General features: G+C 47.0%; 3 protein-coding genes across 4 annotated transcripts; 1 reads left to right on the plus strand and 2 right to left on the minus strand.

Moving 5' to 3' along the window:
- Positions 1-733: 733 nt before the first annotated feature.
- Positions 734-3,607, minus strand: LOC123187523 (uncharacterized). The gene is made up of 3 exons (XM_044599396.1): positions 3,318-3,607; positions 3,103-3,193; positions 734-1,124 (listed from the first exon to the last, which is right to left on the minus strand). Exons 1-3 carry the CDS (start codon positions 3,385-3,387, stop codon positions 974-976), a joined length of 312 nt encoding a protein of 103 aa, XP_044455331.1. The 5' UTR covers positions 3,388-3,607; the 3' UTR covers positions 734-973.
- Positions 3,608-11,496: 7,889 nt separating this feature from the next.
- On the plus strand, positions 11,497-13,055 carry LOC123184756 (uncharacterized). Its single transcript, XM_044596820.1, has one exon. The coding sequence runs from the start codon at positions 12,342-12,344 to the stop codon at positions 12,714-12,716; it is 375 nt and encodes a 124-aa protein (XP_044452755.1). The 5' UTR covers positions 11,497-12,341; the 3' UTR covers positions 12,717-13,055.
- A 671-nt stretch (positions 13,056-13,726) lies between these two features.
- On the minus strand, positions 13,727-21,654 carry LOC123187524 (F-box/kelch-repeat protein SKIP6). Of its 2 annotated transcripts, none has more exons than XM_044599397.1 (3): positions 20,363-21,654; positions 20,150-20,231; positions 13,727-14,947 (listed from the first exon to the last, which is right to left on the minus strand). In XM_044599397.1, the coding sequence occupies exon 1, from the start codon at positions 21,545-21,547 to the stop codon at positions 20,414-20,416; it is 1,134 nt and encodes a 377-aa protein (XP_044455332.1). In that variant the 5' UTR covers positions 21,548-21,654; the 3' UTR covers positions 13,727-14,947; positions 20,150-20,231; positions 20,363-20,413. The 2 variants fall into 2 exon arrangements, with proteins under 2 accessions (XP_044455332.1, XP_044455333.1); XM_044599398.1 differs by having other exon boundaries at positions 20,130-20,231.
- Between the last annotated feature and the right edge of the window lie 1,448 nt (positions 21,655-23,102).

Below are 23,102 nucleotides of genomic sequence, written 5' to 3' on the forward strand. Positions count from 1 at the left end.
ATGAGGAAAAAAAATACAAAATAATCAAAATACTTCAGAAGTTTGTATAGAATTAACTTGACTTTCTTTTGCACTAGTATATGAATTTCCACAAATAAAAAACCAGGGTTTGACTTCTGGACAAAAAAAATTATTTGCTATTATGGATGACTATTCACACTATTTTTGGCCGAAATTTTGTTTTTAGAGGTCAAAGGGGGGGTTTTCCTTTTGTGGAATGTTTTTCACAAGTACTCCCTCCGTCCGGAATTACTTGTCACGGAAATGGATGGAAATAGATGTATCTATAACTAAAATACGTCTAGATACATCCATTTCTATGACAAGTATTTCCGGACGGAGGGAATACAATGGAAGGTCAAAATTTATTAAAAAATGTTTCAGATTTTTTGACCTTTTACTTATTTGCTATTTTTCATATAGGGTATAGATACACCGAGAAACCAGACGTCCGCGTCTCCAAGAGGTACCCTATCCGGCACTGGGCAGTGGATACCACACAAGCTCAGGGGAAAGAAATTAAATAGACTTCAGAATATGACCGGCTGCTGACTATATCTGTCCATCAAAACGCCCTCAAACGTCGTTTGCAGTAAAAGAGAAAAGCCAACACAACACGCATCATGCTTACTGTCACGTTTAGAAATGAAACACTCCATAAGGTTTTTCTTTTGCCTTGAGCAGAAGCTTCTGCGCACGAACTCACCTTGTCGGTTTACTTCATCAGTAGTACTGTAAGAGAGAAACATTTCATTCATTACATTCATGCACGGTTCAGGAAAGCACATATTTCCATCCCCACGGATTTGCATACGGCTGCATCTAAATGCTGGTTCGGTAGCTTATACAGAGAACAGGAAGCCTGCAGAACTTGGATAACGGCATGTGAAATGCCAGATTGTTTGCTCAGAAAATAACATCAACAAATTCCATATCAGCTAATGGAAGCCTATATTATAACTTGCTGCCTCTTCTACACGGAGTCCTTTTTGGCGTTTCTGTCCGATGGAAGGAACTGCTTTGCATAGTCGTGAACCTTTGATCCTGAACCTGACTGGTGATCATAGTACTCCACAAGCGCAGAACAACCCAAGGCAGCCAGAGTGAGGGCCTGAGCGTGAAGCCTGCCAAGGTAGAAGAATTCAAATTAAATTAAGTATGTGTATAGCCAAAACATGTTAGATTTGACTACACAAAAAGGTCAAGTAAACAATGCAAACTAATCGTGGAGATGCACAAGGACATTGATAAGATCAGTCAAAAAAGAACAATGCCACCAGTGATAACAAGGATGTAGACAAACAAATTGAATGAAATCACAGGAACCTAAAAGATTAACAGTTGGAACTTAAAGATTAACAGTAGGAACCTAAAGGCTTAGCAGGACATCTATAAGATCAGTCAAGAACAATACAAGTAGGTAGATTAATGAAGTATCACAGGAACCTAAAGCGTTAATAAAAGGTCTGATAAGTATTCAGAATAACCCCCCCTGCAACTCTCATCCACGAGAGGGCAAAACAAAAATCCAGAGGTGCTCAAGCCTACATCAAGTCAGAACCATACTAATTCAGATGTGTGTTATTGGGATCCCATTATAGCTGGCTGGCTTAAGATAAATCTGGATGTGAGTTTCAATAGTCATTCTGCCAAGGAAGTTTCGTGTCATGATAAGAGACTAACTGGGATAACTTTTTCTGTCACAGTGGAAGTTTCTGGGTGCAGTTGAAGCAGAATGCCTAACTGATTTTTGTTTAGAGGGATCTATGTGGCTGCTTAGTGGACCCAGCATCAGGTAATCTTGGGCCCTTGGCAAACAGATTGTCTACCGGTTGTTCTGTCTCTTTTTCAATCTATTGGTGAGGATAGATCTTATGTTCATGATATCATCAAGGATATTTGTGCGATCATGGCTGCTCTTGCGGATTCAAGAATCATAAAAGTTCATCACCAGACCAATTAGGCAAGAGGCGGTTGGGCTGTGGTTTTTTACATGGGTTGGCTTCGACCTGCCTATCAGATAACATAAGATTGTAATAACATTGATCACTGAATGTATCCCTCCTTTAAAAGAAAATCATCTTCTAGAGGTATGGTAAATTCTTGGTGAGTTCCTCTTCTAACATATAGGCAGTCTTGCATTTCTATGAGGGATAGTAGAGATTATGTGTCAATACGCAGAATCGTCACTGACACCTAGAAAGATATGTACAACAAGCTAATCTTTCCCTACATATAACGACCTAGTGATATACAGTAATTTTTTAAAACTGAGGAGAAGGGTGCTATCACGAGAAATGTGTTCATTACAGTTTATAGGTCTGGTGACAGAAAACTATTTCTGACCTTTTACATTGAACGCAGTGATGAGGTTGACTAGCTAGAACCCTTTTTCGGTCACAATGATGAGGTATACTAAGCACTAATATGGGTTACAGCTAGTTGACAACTGACACCGTGTGGACCATGATGTGAGTATACTAAGCACTCATATGAGTATTACCAAGGACTTCCATGACATTATTACCCCAAAGACATACTGGAAAACTAAAACTGCACTGTTTAAGCCTCTGATCACATAAAAGCAGCTACCTCCCTTAACAAATTCACGTCATTATCAGTTTTGGGATATTGTTGCATAAATAGCTCTAAGATCAAGTTAATAGATCTATTTAGAATGTAGTGTGTGCATAATACTCCTGACTGAGGTGCCACTGATTACAGGGAAAGAAATTCGTGTTTCTTTGTTTCTGCATTCCGTTCAACCTATAACCACATCTTGTCCTACGAATTCATACCATCCTTGTGAATTTGTGATACACTACTCCAGAATTGAATACTCGCATCCTTGTTTACCAACAGTAGAGGGGCACACCACAGGTACCCATTAGTCCAGTACCCACCACAACTACAACTCCACGGGCATTGCTGATGGGAGCTAAGCCGATTTCAACTTGGCAGGCAAAATTAACACACAGTTCATGCATCATTGCTGGAAGTAAATCAACTTCAACATAGAAATTCAACTCAGGAGACAAACAAGGCAGGTTGAAATGCACAATTGACAGCAGTTCCCCCTCCCACCAGACAGAGGAAACGGACCTGGCGTGGATGAGCTTGACGCTGGTCTTCATCCCGGGCCTGGACCAGTTGTAGGCGATGGATCCCGCGATCCCCGTGAGCCACAGCGTCCCTGCAAAACCCACACAACAAAAAAGGGGATCAGATTCAATTCAATTCAATCACACAGCAAGGAACGACACGAAAAGAAAGAGGAGAAGCCCCGGCGGCGGGAGGGGGAGCTCCCCGCGGCGCACCTACGGCCCGCAGCTTGTGGTCCACGACCCACCCCCTCATCGCCTGCAGCGTCCCCTTCTCCTCCGCCATTCCTTCCGCCGAAAGGGATTCGAAAGCTTGTGCTATCAGATCGAGCTCTCCGGTTCCAATCTGTCTGCGCGTGTGCTTCTGAGACGGTGGGCTGGGTGGGGTGGGGTGGGGGGAGGAGGAGTAGAAGTAGAGGGGAAAAGGGTTTGGGGCTCTGTGGGTGGGGGCGGGGGAAATGAGTCTACTGCCGGCACGATACCGCGGTCCGCGATGGGCGGTGGAGGCTGCGCCGCCACCAACGTGGCTCGTGGTTTTCGTCGTCTTCGTGGCGGAACCGGGAGCGGGGCCGGATGCCGTGCGGGGGAATGGTGTGTGTCCTCTCCTGTGGTTGCTGATGGCACATCGTTCATCCAACATTCAGATTTTAGATTTAAGTAATTCTGCGCTAGATTTTTTTTTGGAAACTGAGAATCTATTATAAGAGCTAAAAGCACCTCAAATGTAATAAAAATTGCAGTTAGATCCCTAGTCTACTGAATGACCACTACCGCCGCTAGAATGAGCTGACGACACGACGATGTCGATGCTCTTCTACCGGAGCCAGCTTGACCTTGTCGATGACAGTCAGACAGTCTCCATCCACGTGCCCCTAAGGACCAGCGCCTTAAAGTTTGTGGCCGTCGTTGTTGAACTCTTGGATAGATCTGAAGCACCTGACACCAAATCTCGGTGTTGCACATGCACGGCGAGAAACCCTAACATCGCCGCCTGAAGGAGACGGTGAAATCTACGGCGGAGCTCCGTCGACTACGTCTAGACGGACAAACTCAAGCAGAATCGGAACCCAGAAGACAAACTTTAAGAAGAAGCGTTGCCATCCACCCGGACACCGCATCCTGCGAGGACGAAAAAAAACCTAACCTAAACTACTAGCCGGAGTGGAGGCATCGGAATTTCACTCCCTGACACCAGCCGCCGGAGCGGCAGGCAGATGGGGAACAATCCACGGGCTCGCCTGTGAAGCTTGGAGGGGACGAGTTTGTCCTAGCCGCCGAGGGAAAGGGAAGAAAATGTCTATTTAGTTTTTTTTAGCATCAGTACAGACACAAGCGTTCATATACACGCGCATACACTCACCCATATGAACGCACACACGCACACCCTACCCCTATGAGCACCTCCGAGAGACTGAGCCGGCATATCATCTTGAGATTTACGAAGTCACCGTAGGCGCTTCGTCGTCGATGGGAACGTCTCCTCCCACTAAAAGCGCATCGGCGGAAATCCTGAAATAAATCCAGGAATAATGCGAGCACCAGGATTTGAACTCTGGTGGGTTGGGAATACCACTGTCCACCTAACCAACTCAACCACAGGTTGATTCGCATGTCTATTTAGTTTATGCCACTACCAACTTCATGATTTGTCGTATTTGCAAAGAAAGACTTACCCACAAAAATACTGATGCAAAAATAGGGTGATTACATATATGTCATCGTTTGTCATAATGGCGTTTCTTGAAGTATTCAATTGTTGCATTGGATATTTCCATAGATTTTGCAATGGCATGCGTTTTTTAGTTCTTTTTATGAGAGAATATTTAATATCTTTCATGTGTCATTTACAGGAAGTAAAATGTCTTTGGTAACACACAAAAAACACAGGTCTTAAGTATTATCGAATTTATTTATTTTTGCGTGGATGGCATTGTCATATTTTGAGAAGGTATATTTGTGAAAAACAAGACGTGTACACAAATCATACCTTCCATTGTCTTGTGTAATGGTTGTTGCTTGCATGGATTTTTTTTTTGACAAGCTAGCCGAGAAGGAAGGACGTGGTAGTTTTTTTTTTTTTGTTAGCAAAGGATAGTTGTCTCAATTTATTAGTTAAGTTCAAAAATTTAAGGTTAGTTAAATAGAGATCCAGTGAATACAGAGATTATGACACCCTCATCAATAGAGCAATATTCCCATGCCATCAACATGTATTAGAGATACGCCCTGCTAAGGAGATCCATTTGGGTTGATGCCCACAAAGATCATCTTTTATGACCCATTGCTCCCAATCAGCATCCCCGATTTCATGATGGAAGATTATTAGCATTTGTTTTGGTTGTGTGAGTCGTAGTTGCGATTTTCTCTATTTGTAACCAGTCGACGGGGGCGCTTCTGTGATGCTGGGAACATATGTTGGGGATTCGCAGCAGTGGTGTATGGGGTGCATTTGTCAGACTATTGTGTTGCTTCATGATTGGGAGTGGTACGCGTGTCATGTTGGGCAAATAAGGTTCTTCCGCCCCAGCTCAGTTTCGGTGGTGCCTCTAGCACCGTCGGTGGGTGTGTGGAGATGTGTCTCCGGCAGATCTATCTTCGGTGGATTTGCTCGGATGATTTGTTCGTTGTTCGTCTACGCTTGTGTGTCTTCAGGTTGGATTCTTTCGATCTATGCTACTCTTCATCGGCAATGATTTATGTTCTGGTGTGCTAGTCCTATGGGGACATAGCACGACGATTTTTCGACTGTCTACTACGATAGGTTTTGCCCGGCTCCGGTGGGGGGGTGGGGGACATGGAGGCGCGTCTACAAATCTGAATGTGATTTTTATTATTTATGATGTTCATTGCATTGTTATGATTGAAAATGAATAGATCAAAAGTTTTTTTGAAAAAAAAACACATATGCTACCACATAGGTAAGCGCACAACAGATCGAAGAACGGCGGCGGCTCCCAACATTCCCGAGCAGCACTAGCAGCTACCCATGGGCAGGTCGCAGGCGACGACCCATTGCTTCACCTGGAGCAACCGGGATTAATAAAGGCAAAAGCAGACAGTGGTTTTGGAATCCTTGGCCGAAACCGCGGCCGCGCTTCCTGCGATCCAGCCAGCCAATGAGCCTGCCGGTTTCGCGATGCACGGCTCACGGCTGTTTGATTTGCAGGAAAAAGAAAAATCGCAGTGCGGTCGTTCACGCGCACGGACGCACCCACCCCCACCCGTACCCCGGCGGCCAGCGGCACATGGAACCTGGCACCTACCGGCGGCTACGGCTGCTTCCGCCTGGTCGCCGAGCTGCTGTCCCAAGTAGTAGCAGCCAGCCCTTCCTTGTCACTGCAAATTTTAACTCACCTAATTTAAGATTTGTGTGAAGTAGCTTGGACCTGGTCCAAAAGACCAAAATCACAAGGCTACAAATACAAGGGTTTAGGACACATCTAGGCCTCCTTTGGTTTAGAGGAATTTCATAGGAATTCTAGATGATAGGATTTTTATAGGATTTTTTCCTTTAGAACCCTTTGGTTCATAGGAATGGATTTCTATTCCTACATAGGATTGGTTCCTATCCTCCATATTTCATAGGAAAATAAAAAAGAGCCTAGACTCAATGAAAAAATTCCTTTGATATCAACCAAATGACATCTTGTTTTCTATTCCTACTCATAGGATTTGAGATATATGTCATCTCATTTCCTATAAGATTCCTATTCCTATGATAATCCTATCCTATGAATCAAAAGAGGCCGATGTGTCATAGATATTGTACATATAAAAGCAATTTTAATGCGGCAACCCATTTCGTCCGTCTGCGTCCGTTTGGGTCGGCACGTACAAAAAAGACTGCCCAACGAAGAGACCCATTTTCATTTTGCGTCTGCCTGGTGTCCGCGCGGACCCATTTTTGTCTCAAATTTAGGTTACATTTGGGTCGGCGGCGCACACAAAACGGACGTTTTCTCTGCACTCCTTGTCCGCTTCTGCCCACTGCATGTGTCGAGTGGCCCACATGCCATCCAACCACCCATCCCATCTCTCTCCTCATTTCCTCTCTCTCTTCTCCCACCCACCCACCCTACTCCAGACCACCAACCACACCGCGGGACAGCGTCGGAGAAGGGCCGGAGCCGGTGAGCGCCGCGACCTCCTCCTTGGCGAGCTCCTCGTCGATGCGCGATCTCCTCTTTGGCTGCAGCTCGCCGGTGAACAGAGCTCCCGCGTGCAGCGACGAGCACGCGTATAGGGCATGCCATGCGTGCATGTACATGCACAAGGAGGAGAGAGAGAGAGAGAATGCCATGCGTGCATGTACATGTCTAGCTATCCATGCGTGCTTGTACCAAGGTTTTGGATTCCGAATGGAAGAATTTTCGCGTGTGTGTGTGTGTGGGGGGGGGACATATTTCGGACGAAATTTAAAACTGAATTTTGAATTCAAATTCTTTTAAATCAGATATAGATAATTTTTGAACCTATATAGAGCACAAAGTTGATAGTATCGCAGTGGAACATCGTGCTTGTCTTAGCGAGGAGGTCTTGAGTTGATAGTATCGCAGTGGTCTCGAGTAGGGAAGTAGAATGCTACCACCACGCAACATCAACGTTTTGTTATAATCTAGAGATACCGTGATATTGTAGGAAACATTGTACGTAAAAATTCAAAAAAATCGGAATTTTTTGCTTGGCATATATCTTTTTCGTGGGGCAACGAGAAGCTTGGTAACCGCCCGGTATCCGTTTTTCTCGGGCGGTATCCAAAACCATGGCTTGTACAAGCATATGTGGCGAGCTGCAGTTGCAGCGTGGCGCGGGAGCTGGCACGACCAGCTGCAATACGGGCGCCGCGAGCAGGGCGGCGAGCTCAAGGTGGGCGCGGGAGCTCGCCTCTGCGGGGCGAGCTGCTGCGGGGCGTCGAGCTGACGCGGCGAGTTGCAGCACCGCGAGCGGGGCGACGAGCTGCGGGGCGGTGAGCAGGCGCGGCGAGCTCAGGGTGGCGAGCTATGGCACGGGGCGAGCGCCGGGGCGGCGAGCGGGCGCGGGGGGGCGGGGCGAGCTGCTGGGCGCCGAGGACACGAGCAGGCGGAGGCAAGGCGAGGCGGCGTGGGAAATCGGAGCGGCGGTGCGGAGCTCGCCCACCAGGTGTTCGACAGAATGCCGACGCGGACATGTCTAAAATACGTTTGCCCCCGCTGGGCACACAGGCCGACTCATTCAAAAAAGCGGACACAGACAGGCGGAAGGGCGACCCAAACAGATAAAAGACAGATAAAATCAATGTCCGTTTGGGTCGGCCCGTTGGAACTGCTCTAAGTGACTTAATCAAACTAAAAACAAAAAAAATGACAAAAGAAAATGTTTGCATGAATCTTCATGTAAAATTGATGATATAGGATTTAGATGTGTAATACTTAGGGCACATCTAGATGTGTTTTAGCAAAATTGTACAAATATTTCGATACACATGGAAATTACAAAAAAACATTGTTGAAACTTTGAAACCTTCATAAAAAAAAGGGAAGTTTGTTCGCATCATTCTTTGGCTTGGGAAGCAGAAGCGAAAGGAACCCCTCTGCCTCCTTGAAAAGTTAAGTAGATTTTACCATATCGAAACATGAAGGAGTACCCAACTTTCTAGATTTTTCATATTTTTTGTGAGATCCAAAAGTTGTTCATGATCAAATTTAAAACATATCGCATCCACCGGCGCCGGATGTGGGTTGTTCTCCCATTCGGCCTCTCCGGCTGCAGGTGGGAAGGACTCTCGTAATGTAGATTAGGTTCATATTTAGCGGCGCTGCTTTGGTAGCCAGGACGATGGTATTTTCAATAAGCATGCTCGGCTCCAGTCCCATATCAACAGCACTGATGGCGGCGCGCAGGAGATAGGGGGTTGTGTCTCCTGTTGCCCCCTTCATGTCGGCAGGCTTAGGATTGTGGGGTGATGCCGGTGAGGCGATAATGACCACATTGCTTCGTTATTTGGTCTCCATCTTTGGTTTTGTTGCTATAGCAAGCGCTCCTATACCATCGGCGAGTTTGGGACGAACATTTTCGTCTTCTCCAAAAGTGGCAATGATGGTGTTTCTCGGACAACGGGTGCTTCAGAGCAAGGTATGTTGTTGGAGACTTGGAGGCACGCGAATTCAATCTTGTCCCTCATATTGTCACACAGAGTCTCACGCTCTAGCAAGCATGGGGATAGAATCTCGTCGACATGCCACAATGGTCTCGTACTCGCCGCTCGCAGGGGTCGCATAATCAACTCATGTAGGACCACATGAATCGGCCAGAGGATGAATGGGAGATTTTAACAATTTCTTTGAAAAACATCAGTTCTTTGAAGAAAAATAGTGTAAAAGAACTACAGCAGAACAATAATGAAGAAAACTGAAGCTAGACAATAGCCGACTCAGAGGTAAGCGATGCAAAATGACTAAGTTAAACAAAATGAGCAAACTAGATAGATAGATAGATAGATAGATAGATAACCGTGGACTGAACATAGCTAAGATAGTTAGGTTTCTTGTGATGGAACCAGCCCACTAGGGTTCAAGTCTAGGACTTGGCAGTGGTGCTCATATTTTTTTGTTCAGTCTTTTTGATGACGTTCGTTCAATGGAAGGAGACGTTCTTGTCGACTGCGAGGAGTATGTGGTGATTTCGACGGGACACACCCTACAACATGTTTTTACTAGCTATCATAATGGTTGAAAATTTGAACTCAAATTCATCGGGATCCTCGGAACCTAGGAGAACCTTGACGACAAGTTTTGTAACTCCTCCGAAAAGAATTCTAACTCGGATATTTCTAAGAATCGCCTTCAACACGAGAACTTGAAATCTTGCCTGAAAGAAGATTTCTAGTCCTTTACTGACAAGTGTAGATAGGTTGACTGAGCACACATGAAGACTTTCTTTCCTGCTTCACCTTCAGGCCCCTTAATATACATTTTGCATATGACTCCAAAAAGAATAAAGGATAGTGACAAAGAATTACACTTCTTCAAGCTTCTCTTCAAAGGGAACCCCGGATTCGAATGTTACCACAACCTTTTTAGGGGGTCATAGCCAAATTCCTAGTGACTTTCACTTGTGTATACTCATAAACACATTTGTCCCTTAACCATTCTTTCATTAATCATTCAAACCCAGTGAGAGGGCACTAGATGCACTTATACAACTCATCAAGCAGTTCATGCGATGGTGTTGCAGATCTAGCTAGGCGTGGCAGGTGTTTGTCTTCGTACTTCCTGTTGTTGCTTCGACGTTGGCGACAGGGTGAAGTGCGCCCATGGTGTCGTGTGTAGGGATTTCTAAGGGATCTTTTGTAGTTTTACATTATTCGGATCATTTTATACTTTCTTGGAAAAGGCATCTTATATCTGATAAATATCAAAGAAAATAATGCGAGTGCAAAAGAAAGACAACAAGACACAAAACGACTAGCAAAAAAGGTTGTATGAAAGGATAATATTGGTTATCATCTTTCTTCAATTGTACGCCGCCCTTGAAGTTTGAAAAAATTTTGAACCGACAGTAAGAGAAAGGGGCACCTACAAACTCCCTCAAACCAAGCTTTTGAAGACAGTAATAGTCATTTACCATTAGAAACGAAATCTAATAACTGCTGAAGCATCATCAGTTGAGGCCTCATTCTATGCAGCTTTCGATCACCAGTACAGAGGGTTGAAAAAAAAACCCGGATCATATGCCACACAACAAAACGAAAGAAGAGCTTGAAGTTGTTGCACCACCAAGAGCCAATCAACTCCTTCCATTAATTGATACACCGATTATCAAGATCCAAAGAGAACCAACAGATGTAGCAACCCCCTCACAGGCCCCTTGTCAACCCTGGATCAGACATCGTAAAAGGTGGAGAGAAGTCATCAAAGAGACTTTACTCCAACGCGTCATCATCGCCGCCACCTCACCGATGGCCCCAAAAAATCTAATGGAAACAAAGATCTACAAGAAGTGAGAAAAACAAAAGGATGTGTTCCACTCCTCTGACCGTCAGACCGAAGAGAGGAGGGGGGCCAAGGCAGTGGTGTGGAGGGTACCACTACCATGGGTAGCGTGGCAGCTAGGGCTACGAGTCTTGTATACCCTTGCTCTCTAACGCATTGGTGCATTATGATGTTTTCTATATTCCTGAGAAAACAAAAACTAAAACTTATGTCCCATGGCCTAGACAGAAAGCTCTGAATTTGCACCGGACATTTGTCGTTCTAAAAATCGCATGTCCTGCTGCTCTGAATTTGCACGCGACATTGTCAATTCGCACAGTAGCCAGAATAGGCTTAAGGCCTGAGAAAATCCCAGCCCCTCGTACGTAACCGCCGCCCCCCCCAAATTTAGGCTCCGCGACCCCTCTTCCCTCATAAAGCACGGCCCCCTTGCACATGCGACCGTCGTCCGTCCGTACGTCGTCCCTCCCACGTTCCGACCTCCGTCCGCCCCGCGCGCCTCCGAGAGGCGTCCTCTTCGCCGAGAAATGCCGGCGAGGAGGGTGGCCATCGACCTGCTCCGGAACGCCTCCCGCGAGGCGTTCCAGGCGGCCGTCTCCACCATGCTGAAGCCGCCCACCTCCAAGCCCCTCCACCACGACCACCGGTGAAGAGGCCAACCAGCACGGCGGTCGGGCTCGCTCTCGGAACAGCACACCCGCTTCGCCTCGCAGCAAGCAACCCAGCAACCGCGTACGTGCATGCGTACGCACGGGGCGGCATGCAACGCGCACGACGTGTCTCCACCTACTACGTACCTTCTTCCTGCGATCCATGGCTCCGGATTGGACGGACGCCGTGCCTTCGGTAGACGAAGCTCCGTCGTCGTCATATTCTATGTGTGTGCGTTTGGCTCCACTGTACGTCACTCCCGTGTACTACAATGTAAAACGTCAAGACGTACGTAGTGTACCATACATACATATACATGGATAATATATCTCCAATGGCAAGGAGGAGCCATGCATACACCTCGTCAGCAAAGTGTGCCTTGTGGTAGCTACGACGGGAGCCCGGTCAAGGTCGCCGGCCCTCGCCGGTATCGTCTCGCTGTCACTGCCAAATATACAATGCGCGCCGAGCGAACGACCGCAGTTGGGAACGTGGGAGTGGGATCGATAAGAATCGGCGATGCGCCCCTGGTCAATGGCAGGGCCGAGGGAGCCAACGAGCGTATCGCCATTTGCAGCTAGCGAGCGAGCTCGGGACGGACCGGAGGCGGGAGCGCGCGATGATGTCGGAGAGGAGAGGGGAGTGGGAGGACTACCGGACGCCGCACGGGCTGCTGATGGCGGTGGTGATGGGGGCGGTGGTGGCGGGGCCGCTGTTCGTCCTGGACGGCGGCGAGGCGCTGCGCGAGGCCCTGTCGGAGCTGCTCGGGCCCGTGGGGCTCCCGCTGCTGCCCCTTGGCCTCGTCGTCCTCATCCGCGTCCTCTCCTCCGGCTATCGGCTCGTCGACGTCCTCGGCTTCGCCCTGGGAGAGTCGCTCGACGCCGCCTACCGCTCCGGGCGGGGGTCGCCGGTGGGGGTCGTGCTCGCGCTGCTGTTCTTCCTGCTCGCGGTGTACTACAGGTCGTGGTCGCCGTTCGGCGGCGACGACGAGTAGCTGGCGTGGGCTCTGGCTGGTGAGATCGGGCGTGCGGTGCGGGTTTGCATGTGTGATGCATGTGCGATCGGCAGCCTGCTGCTTAGTTGTAATATAATCGGCAAAAATAACATTGAGCCTCTTTGATTCGAAGAATTTTTAGAAGGTTCTGATCGTAGGCATGTTTTCTACCAGAGTTGTTGGATTCATAGGATTGCAAACCGTACAATTTTTTTCGGTTGTTATAAGATTTATTTGTACGTTTTGTAGCAAATTTTTCCATCCACCTTAACCTCTTGAAAACGAATTCTACATCTCTCATGTACGCAATCAAACAGCCATTATGCATGCCTGCTGCTTAGTTGTAATCGGCGGAAATAACATTGAGCCTCTTTGATTCAAAGAATTTTTAGAGGGTTCTAATCCTTAGGCATGTGTTTCTTTTCTTTCTTTCTTTTTTTGAACTGCTTAGGCATGTTTTCTACATGAGTTCTTGGATTCATAGGATTGCAAACTATACAGGTTGTTACAAGATTTATTATTTGTCGGCTTTATAGCAAAAATATTGGTTGTTATAAGATTTCTTTGTAGGTTTTATAGCAAAATTTCCATCCACCTTAACCTCTTGAAAACGAATTGTACGTCATTGATGTACCCAATCAAACAGCCATTCATTTCGATGTCTGCGTGCACATCAAAGAGGGCCTTTGTTCGCCAGATGCGTTGAAACATCAATTAATTTTCTGTGGTAGCTGCTCTGATGGCAAGTCTGCTGTTCCAGCTAAACATGTATTTCTTGTTTATTTCCCCATCGAACGAAAGCAATGTTGGCAAGAATCCAAACAATGACCCTTTTTTTTCTTCTTGTTACTGACTGCTTGTTATCTCTGCCAAACAGATGGAAACGGAAGACGAAGCTTCTTTGAGCTAGCCTCTTAAAGCCCTCCCCTAAACTCTTGCATTTATACGTATTTTTAACTAAATGTCGATGAAGACCGATCAAACACTACATGGTCCTCCTCTTGTCAATAGCCTCTTAATTCGTACTACCTGTCTTCAAAGTTAGATTAGCCCCGGATCGGACCAAAGATTTTTTTTTTCGAATTTTGGTAGGAGAGCTACCAACATTGATTAGAAAGGGCATTACAAGAACACCACAAAGGAGTAATGCACCACATAAAGGCGAGTGCTAAAAAAGAAGAAATGAAAAAGGAGCTGCTCGGTTTATCGAGGAAAACCGGACAAAGACCTAAACAGCACCTGGCAAGACTAGGCCTAAAGCACCAAAGACATACAAAACGCCGGAAGGTCAACATCCCACAACATGCCCGGCCGGGCACTCGCGCGCTTTCGCCACTACCAGAGTACGCACCGAAACCGTCGTATCAATCCAGGCTGCCACCAGCATATCCACGAAACCTCAACAACATCAAAGAGGAACCATATGTCCGATAGAGCAAACATATGCCGCTTTGATCTCACGAGATTGGCTGACATTACGCTTCTTGCATGTTGAGGGTGCTCCTACTGTCCCACGGAGATGACACGGTAGCCGCCGCCAACCACCTCGACAATGGCGTGAAAGGTGAAGATGTATGGGCTGTGTTGGCAGGGCAACTCTTCCTCGGCGATTGCCTCATCTTGCTCGTGTTGTACACGTCATCGGTGTTCTGCAGCGGCTCGCTAGACACCTTCCATAGCTTGGGGGGCTGCTCATCTTGCTCGTGTTGTACACGTCACCGGTGTTCTGTAGCGACTCTCCGAATGCGAAGCTTCTGTGCAGTACCAATGGATGTGTTTCTAATGTCTGTGCTGCTCCAGCTGACCATATTTCTTGGCTTATTCATGACAATGACACGTCAGCAAACCACCATCCAACTGGCCAAACACTCACCAAGTTTTTCTTACCAAAATCTTCTTCAAGCTTTACTTTCTTCGTGACTTCTTCATAGTGCCCACGAAGGAAACAAGACAGCAACAGTTCTTCCATGCTTGTACGACAGGCCCAACATATACAGCCTTGCGACATGGCAGTCTTGCTTACCTTGTTTCACTTCGTTTTAGTGTACACGATTTTGCTGGAGAAACACATCTAGCCAGAAGAAAGGACTGCGAAATCAAAATGCAGACCTCCGGTCGAGTAGTTCCCGCTCCCTGTCTCTCAAGGAAAAAGACCACACCCACAGTGGGCTGAATCAAGCTCATCTTGAATCATGGTACCATCCAGACAGGTTTATTATTGCTCTGTTTCCCTGCAAACAAGTATAAACAAAATTAAACTAGAAACTAACACCACGCGGACTGATTATGATGTGTACAAAAGATACCATGGAGCAGTATATGCATTTCTCATTCTTATAAATATTTTTCCCTATCCAAAGGACCAGAGCAGTCACCACGGTATGATAAGATGATGGAAATATGGAAATATTGTTTCTTCATTTGGTGACATGTCAAATTTCCTTCAGTGCCAAGGTCAAATATTGTGAGGAAACATTTATGGTATAATAACCACTGCTGCTACTGAAACGATGCATTAGACCTGACTAAATGGTGTGAAGATGTAATCCACGAGGTGGAGTAATATGGCGGGTGGCACAAAACAAACTCTATGATCTCATTCATGCCATAAGCATATTACCACCAGAACACAACCAAAGCCTAACATGCTTATGGGAAAAATCCGGCAGCAACTCCTTTGTACCGTCGGACATTCACGGCAGGCAATTGAATAAACAGAGTATATATATACGAAACACAAGAGGGAGCATATAAAAAGCTCGTAATTAACATACAGAGCTCGGTGGTGAAGCCCCAAACCGACATGCTACACCGAAACAGGAAACCAACTGTTCCGAGCACACAAACATATATGGTGGGACCCGTAAATTCCAATCCACCTTGGAGAGAAAGCATAATGGTCATGAGAACAAACCGAAGCAAAGTTTATACACAACAAGTAGATCCTAGCTATCAAGAACAATGAACTAAAGTACGAGGGTTATCATGATCAAGCTAGGTGAATAAAAGGGGTGTGTAATTTGGGAGTGAACACCCATGGGAGCTACGCCCTTCCAACTACTTGCAAAGCCTCACAGTGATGTACGTGAAATAAAGCTCACAAGAGGTGAGTCTAAAGACTCAGCAAGCACACAACAAAGCATGTAATAAAAATAGATGTAGAAACATAAATACCAGTTTTAAAGATTGTGCCAAAATATGATGAAAGACATACCCAAAAACGCGCCTAATTGCATTCCCGAGGGAGCAACCCTTTGCTGCTCTTTCACGGCAAATTCACATCTTGAGCTAGGAAGCTCGAAAACAATCAAACAAGATGGCTATGGTTTCATAAATATACAAATAACTAACAATTCAAACTCAGAATATGAACTTATGAAGGTCAAAACCAGCAAGCACTTCACTGCTATTTTCAGATTCAGAAATAGAGAGTAGCCGACTTTGAAAATTCATAGCAACATTAATACTCATGAGAATTAACTGAAACCTTTCGTACTAGCAATTATGCATCACAGACAGCATAGCAGGGAACAAAACATGAATTTATTTGAATGGTAAAAGCTCCTAAAGCCCAAGGCAAAACTCTATTCTTCGCTGCCCCTGAAATTCTGAACAACTGCAAAGAAACAGGCATAACAGGAGCTTCGCAACTCCGATTGATATGTTTAACCACTCGAAACGATCATGGGAACAATACATACGAAACATTCCATATATAGGGACTCAAAATTGGTGATTTCCAGATCTGGATACCCAGAAATAGCAATATAGACAGATTATTCCCCTAATTTCCAAATGAATTTGCTGCTTCCCAACCCTAGGAACCTAGGATTTACCATGTACAGCACCTGAGAGGATCATGTAGGGTGGGGGAACTCACCTTCGAGGCTTGAGAATTATCAAGGGGAATCAGACAGGGGAGGTGAGGATCTCCTCCTCCTCTTCTTGTCTCCACTTCTTCCTCAAGGTCAGGTCTATGCTGCCCTAGGAGGTGGGGGAGGGCATGGTGCGGCAAGTAGGGACCTGGGGAGGGAAGGGAGGATGGGGTTGCCGGTGGAGAAGAGATAGAACGAACCGTGGAAGGGAACCTTCTTCTTGGGGAAGAGAAGAAAGAGTGATGTGGAGGATGGAGTGGTCGACTCATGTGGATAGGAGGAGCTCATGTGGTGAAGATGAAGATAAGGTCCAACTTCTTTTTTTATATAGCATAATTTCAAAATCAATAAATTATCCTTGGCATTGAATCAAACAAACTGTGTAAGATGCATACAAACTCCAATTTGCCCAAACGAGTAGTCCATTTCGACCGTCGACGAGCAGTCCATTCATGCTTTTGGGCTCTCTTTATCCAACTTATCGATTCAACGAATCAAATATCCGATGCCGAGGATGCGTCAGACTCGTCGAAGTAGACTACTTGTTTGAGCAAACCGGAGTTCGGATGCATCTTACACGGTTTGTTTGATTCGATGGCGAGGATTATTTCTTTTACTTTGAAATTAGGTTATATTAAAAAAAATGAAGTTTGACCTTATCTTCATCTCCTCCTATCCACATGAGCCGACCACTCCATCCTCCACGTCTCTATTTCTTCTCTTCCCTAAGAAGAAGGGTCCTTCCACGGTTCCTTCCATCTCTTCTCCAGTCCGCTACTCCATCATCCCTTCCCTCCCCACTCCTCCCCAGGTCCCTCCTTGCTACACCACACCCTCCCCACCCCCTAGGGCAACCTGGACCTGATATTGAGGAAGTGGAGACAAGAAGAGGAGAAGATAAGGGGAGGAGAAAAAGATCCTCACCTACCCTGTCTGATTCCCCTTGCTCAAGCCTCAAGGGTGAGTTCCCCCACCCTAGATGATCCTCCCAGTTGTTGTACAAGGTGAATCCTAGGTTCCTAGGGTTGGAAGCAGCAAGGTCATTTGGGAAATAGGGCAATAATTTGTCTATATTGTTGTTTCTAAGTATTCACACATGGAAATCATCAATTTCGAGTCCCTGTATGGCAAAATCAGTATGTGGAATGTTTTGTAGGTATTGTTCCCACGATCGTTTCGAGTGGTTAAACGTATCATTTATCAATCGAAATTGTGAAGCTCATGTTATGACTGCTCTTTTGTAATTGTCGGAAATTTCAGAGGCAACGAAAATAGAGTTTTCTCGTGGGCTTTAGGAGCTTTTACCATTCAATTAAATTCATGTTTTGTTCCCTGCTATGTTGTGTGTGATGCATAGTTGTTAGTACGAAAGGTTTCAATTAATTCTCATGGGTATTCTTTTTGCTATAAATTTCCAAAGGCTTTTGTTCCCTGCTATGTTGTGTGTGATGCATAGTTGTTAGTACGAAAGGTTTCAATTAATTCTCATGGGTATTCTTTTTGCTATAAATTTCCAAAGGCGGCTACTCGTTATTTCTAAATCTGAAAACAACAATGAAGTACTTGCTGGTTTTGACCTTCATAAGTTCATATTCTGAATTTGAATAGTTGGAGTTATTTGTAGATAAGTTCCTTATGAATCCATAGCCATCTTGTTTGCTTGTTTTCAAGCTTCCTAGCTCAAGATGTGATTTTTTCGGCGAAAGGGCAGCAAAGGGTTGCTACCCCAAAAATGCGATAGGCGCGCTTTTTGGTATGTTTTTCACATCATGTTATGGTGCAAACTTTAAAACTGATATTTATGTTTCTACAGCAGGTTGCAAGCACCAATCAACCGCTGGTAGCCTCGCAACGGCTGAGGCAAGTACACCGGGCAACAATGGTTAGATTACTCTCTTAATACTATGTTCATGTTCACATTTGTTTTTTACATTCATGCAATGGTGAACATACAATTCCCTAGAGTATAATTTAATACACCATACCACTAGTATGTGGTAGGGATTTGTTCTTGATAAAAAATTCCATCATGAGTGGATCTTCCCAATTAAAGGACTGATTCTCGCTTTGCAAGCGTATGGTCCTTCGGGTCCATCCTCATGTTATTGTCCTCTTGGTGAGGGTTGAAAAGGAGTTTGGCTGAGACGTCATCCCTCCTCAGCTTGCCAGCGGTAGCTCAAAGCCAAGTCCTCGGTCTTATTTGGTTGCATTATATTCTTCATGCATTCTCACGCCATTCAAAGCATGGGAGGTTTGAGTATAACATTCACCCGTTCAAGCATGGTTCATCTTCATGATACTATCTATTCTATAACATGCCTCACAGTGTTCACTCCCAAATTACACACCCCTTTTATTCACCTAGCTTGATCATGATAACCCTCGTACTTTAGTTCATTGTTCTTGATAGCTAGGATCTACTTGTTGTGTATAAACTTTGCTTCGGTTTGTTCCCACCACTATGTTTACTTTACAAGGTGGGTTGAAGTTTGCTAGTCCCCACCTAGTACCTGTGTGTGCTTGGAACGTATGGTTTCTTGTTCCGGTGTAGCATATGGGTTATATGAGCTTGTTGAATGCTTCTGCTTGTGGTGTCATTTTTTTTTTTTGAAACAAGATGTGGTATCATTTATATATACTCTGTTTGTTCAATTGCCTGTCGTGGATGTCCGGCGGTACAAGAGAGATGCTGTCGGACTTCTCCCACAAGCATGTTAGGCTTTGGTTGTGTTTATGTGGTAACATTCCTTCTTACAAGGAGGGGTGTTATAGTTGGCATCCCTTGCAATTGCACAAAAGGTTTGTATCTTGATTACTCAAACCCAACACTATGTTTTTCAACTATGTCAACGCTCGATATTAGAAGGCATTTAACTGGACATAAGATTGCATGAACAACATCACTGCCAATCTTGTTTTTATTTGTCAAATTTAATTCCACAAAACTGACAAAACCAACCTCCCTTGCACATTAGACCATGTTGATCCGATATATAAGTCAAAACTGAATGCAAAATGTATCACCAATTCACTAGCTTATCAGCAATGCCCTATCTCTTATGCGAAGAGCCCAAGCTACACGCGGTTTGTATTCACACAAAGCAACTTCATACTACCTCCATTTTATTTACTTTTCATATTAGCTTTGTCTTGGGTCAAACTTTCTAAACTTTGACCAAGTTTATACAAAAAAAAATTAACATCCACAATACCAGGTCAATACAATTAGAATCATCATTCAATATATGTTCATACCATATATATTTTTTATTGTGAAAGTTTAGATTGTTTTCGATAAACTTGGTCAAATTTATAAAGTTTGAGTTAGGTCAATCCTAATATGCAGAGTAAATGAAAACGGAGCGAGTACAAAATTTATGAGTTATGACCATTACCGACTCACACGAAACAGCTAAATAGCTAAACAGTCACATCGACCCGAACAACGAACTCCCTGTGTCCATTACCAATACAGTGTCCTTATTCAACATAGTAACCTATGAATTATTGCCAAGTAATTTCTTGACTATTGTGATACCTCTAAGAACATATGCCTACCTCCAGCGAAGCATTCCCCGCAAATGTCAAGCTGTACTGCACACAATACCGAGTTTTTCGAGAGTCTCAGCCAACAATTAATCTGAAACAGCAATGAAGCCAAATATAAACAATGCTAGTTGGTAGTTGTTCAAACTGTTAAACAACATAAACTGCATGATTGCAGTTGGCGCAAAAAGGCATGTATAACAAATCAACAAATCATATATTTACCTTTTGATGAAACAGGCATACTCTCCTTGCTTCACATCTGCAGCAACCATGTCATAGATCCAATGAAATGCAATGTGTGATCGCAGAACCCCTCGGCATGTCTGTGAACACAGCAGTATCCCTGGATATTACCTTCCCACTTAACCGCCCCTCTTCGGCCCTCGTGACCTCAATGGTAGCCCATTCAATCACCAACATGTCCTTCACTTTGCCTTTTTCATTACTAGCTTTCCCTTTCAACTTCCCTTCCCAGATCAGGTAGAGCAATCCGCCGACATTGGCAAGAGTGGCACCACACAGGAACCTCGGCAGCTCCTTCTCCAACCCTTCCACCGTGTTCCAGGCATCAGTATCTGGATCATATCCCTTGACCTGCCCCATGTAATCGTAGGAGTAGAGGATTCCACCGACCACGGCAGCACGGCCCTTCCATCCCATGTCAAGGACCGGGGAGACCGGCACCCACGCCTCACCAGGTGGCGCCGCCGGGTGGTAGACCAAGCCGCCGCGGTCGGCCACCGCAAGGACCTTCCCGGCGAGCGACACGCAGCCGTGCATCCACTTCTCCCGGAGGTGGTCCGGGCTGGGGACCGTGGACCACCTGGCGCAAGGGGAAGCAAGGTCGAGAGCCTCGGCCCAGAATGGGGACGACGGAACACAGCCTCCGGCGACGAATAGCAGACCGGGAAGGACCGCGGCGGCAGCGAACTCCCGCGGGGAGGAGAGGCGCGGGCCGATGGACCAGGATCTGGTGCGGGTGTCCAGGATCTGCACCGACGAAGCGGGGATCCCGGCCACGGATCCGCCGACGAGGTAGAGCCGGTGCCCGTTGACGGCGACGGCCGAGGAGGAGGAGACGGGGATCGGGGGGGAGGGGAGAGGCAGAGGGGGCCACCCGGGATGCGGCAGCAGCAGGAAGAAGCGAGGGGACGCGGAGTAGGGCGGCCGGACCGAGACGACGATGTGGGGGTCGGAGCGGCGGAGGCGGCGCCGGGCGGCGAGGAGGGGCTCCGGGTGGAGGCAGAGGAGCGCGTGCAGCGCGCGGGAGACGAGGGCGAGGGTTGGGTGCGCGGCGCGCGGGAGGAGCGCGATGCACTGGACGGCCAGGTCGTCGGGCAGGACGGGGATGAGGGTTCCGCGGATGGCCTCCGGCGGCTGCGGCGAAGAGGCGGTGGCGGCGGACATGGCTCGCCGTCGTCGTTGGGGATGGGAGGGGAAGAAGGATGATGCGTCTCAGCGTCTGTGTGCACGACTCTTTTTTCTTTTTCTTTTTCTTTTTTTCTTTTTGAGAAGAGTCTGTGCACGACTCGAGCACGGCTGGTTTGACGACGGAGGCTCGTCACTCTCTTATTCCGGGCCCCCGGCCCAAGGGAAGCATACAAAGTTTTGGGCTGACATGGGCTAACGTTTTGGGAACTTAAACGTGGGCTAGTCCAAGAGTGTACTTACTGGTTAGAAGATGCCCTCAAAAAAAAACTTACTGGTTAGAAGAAAGTATACTTTTCACCCTCAAATCCATCTAGTTGGATCAAATTCCCCCTAAAGTCTAAAACCGGTTAAATCATCCCCTAAAATCTGCAATACCCGATCAATAAGCCCCTTGAGTGGTTTTGGGAAGGATTGCAACCGGTTTTGACTTGACTTGCCCCGCGACGCAATGTTCTTGACGAGCGAGCACCGCGCCGGGAAGTAGTGGCTCTGACCATTCATCTAGGTTGAGGTTGTTGGCGCTGGCGCGCCGCGGAGATTGTAGCCGAGTGCGAGATCGCTGGGGCTTATGCGTTGCCCGAGGCGCGTCCTCACGGTGACGATGGCGTCATTCCTGCCCAGTTCCGACGCGCTGGGCACCCGTGTGCACGCCGTTGTGGCGCCGCCGAAGGTCGGCGAGGGGGCAACGTCCAGCACAACAGACTCCGTAAGCTGTCGGCTGGTAAGCGCGAGCTCGAACCGGTGCTGGTTGTACTTCTTCATGCCGAGATGGGCGACGCGGTGGGTGGTGACGTCGTGGAGGTCCAGCGTCAGTGACCTTCACGCCTCCCTCGGGAGGAAGACGAGGTCCCCGTGGCAGACCGGGCAGAGCTCCATGGAGAAGGCGTTCTCTTGGCGGTATGTGTTGCTCTTCATGTCGTGTGATATGAGTTGCGTCCGCCATGCACGCCGGCGGAAGGGAGGCGATGAGGGCCTCGAGGCCGGCGGGCGCGGGACCGTGACGCAAAAAAGGAAGTCGAGATCGCCGGCGCCGGTGACGTTGATGCGGGTCATTGAGCCTGTCGCGCCGAGGCCGGTGAGCCGTTCTTGTGCTCTGCTCGGCTTGTTGTGTTTGGCAAACATGGCGACGGGGTGGCAGGATGTTAGTGTGAGCCTGTGATCTAAGGGTTTCAGCCCAGAAGTGCAAACATGACAACGGAGCTTGGCCCTTTTGGCCATGGCGGTCCAATGGAGCTCGCCGGGCACAAGCGCGGGCGGCTGGGCATCTGCAGAGTGCAGACACGTGCGTGTAGCGCTGTAGTACGGCAGTGCGGCTCCAACTGGGGGCGTGCTCCCTATGTGGGACGCGGCTGCAGGGGGGTCAGGCCGTGGCCGGCCAAGCTTGGGGATATGGCCTCGGCCATGGGTGACGTAGGTGAGCGAGACGAGCTGAGTGTGCGTGGTACAGGAGGGCGCTGGCCGAGCCTAGCCATGGCAGCCGTGTACTGCTACTGGACGGGGCGGCGGCGGTTACTCTGTTCGCGGCGGGACA

Source organism: Triticum aestivum, chromosome 2A (assembly GCF_018294505.1).
Source record: "Triticum aestivum cultivar Chinese Spring chromosome 2A, IWGSC CS RefSeq v2.1, whole genome shotgun sequence".
Taxonomy (NCBI): Eukaryota; Viridiplantae; Streptophyta; class Magnoliopsida; order Poales; family Poaceae; genus Triticum; species Triticum aestivum.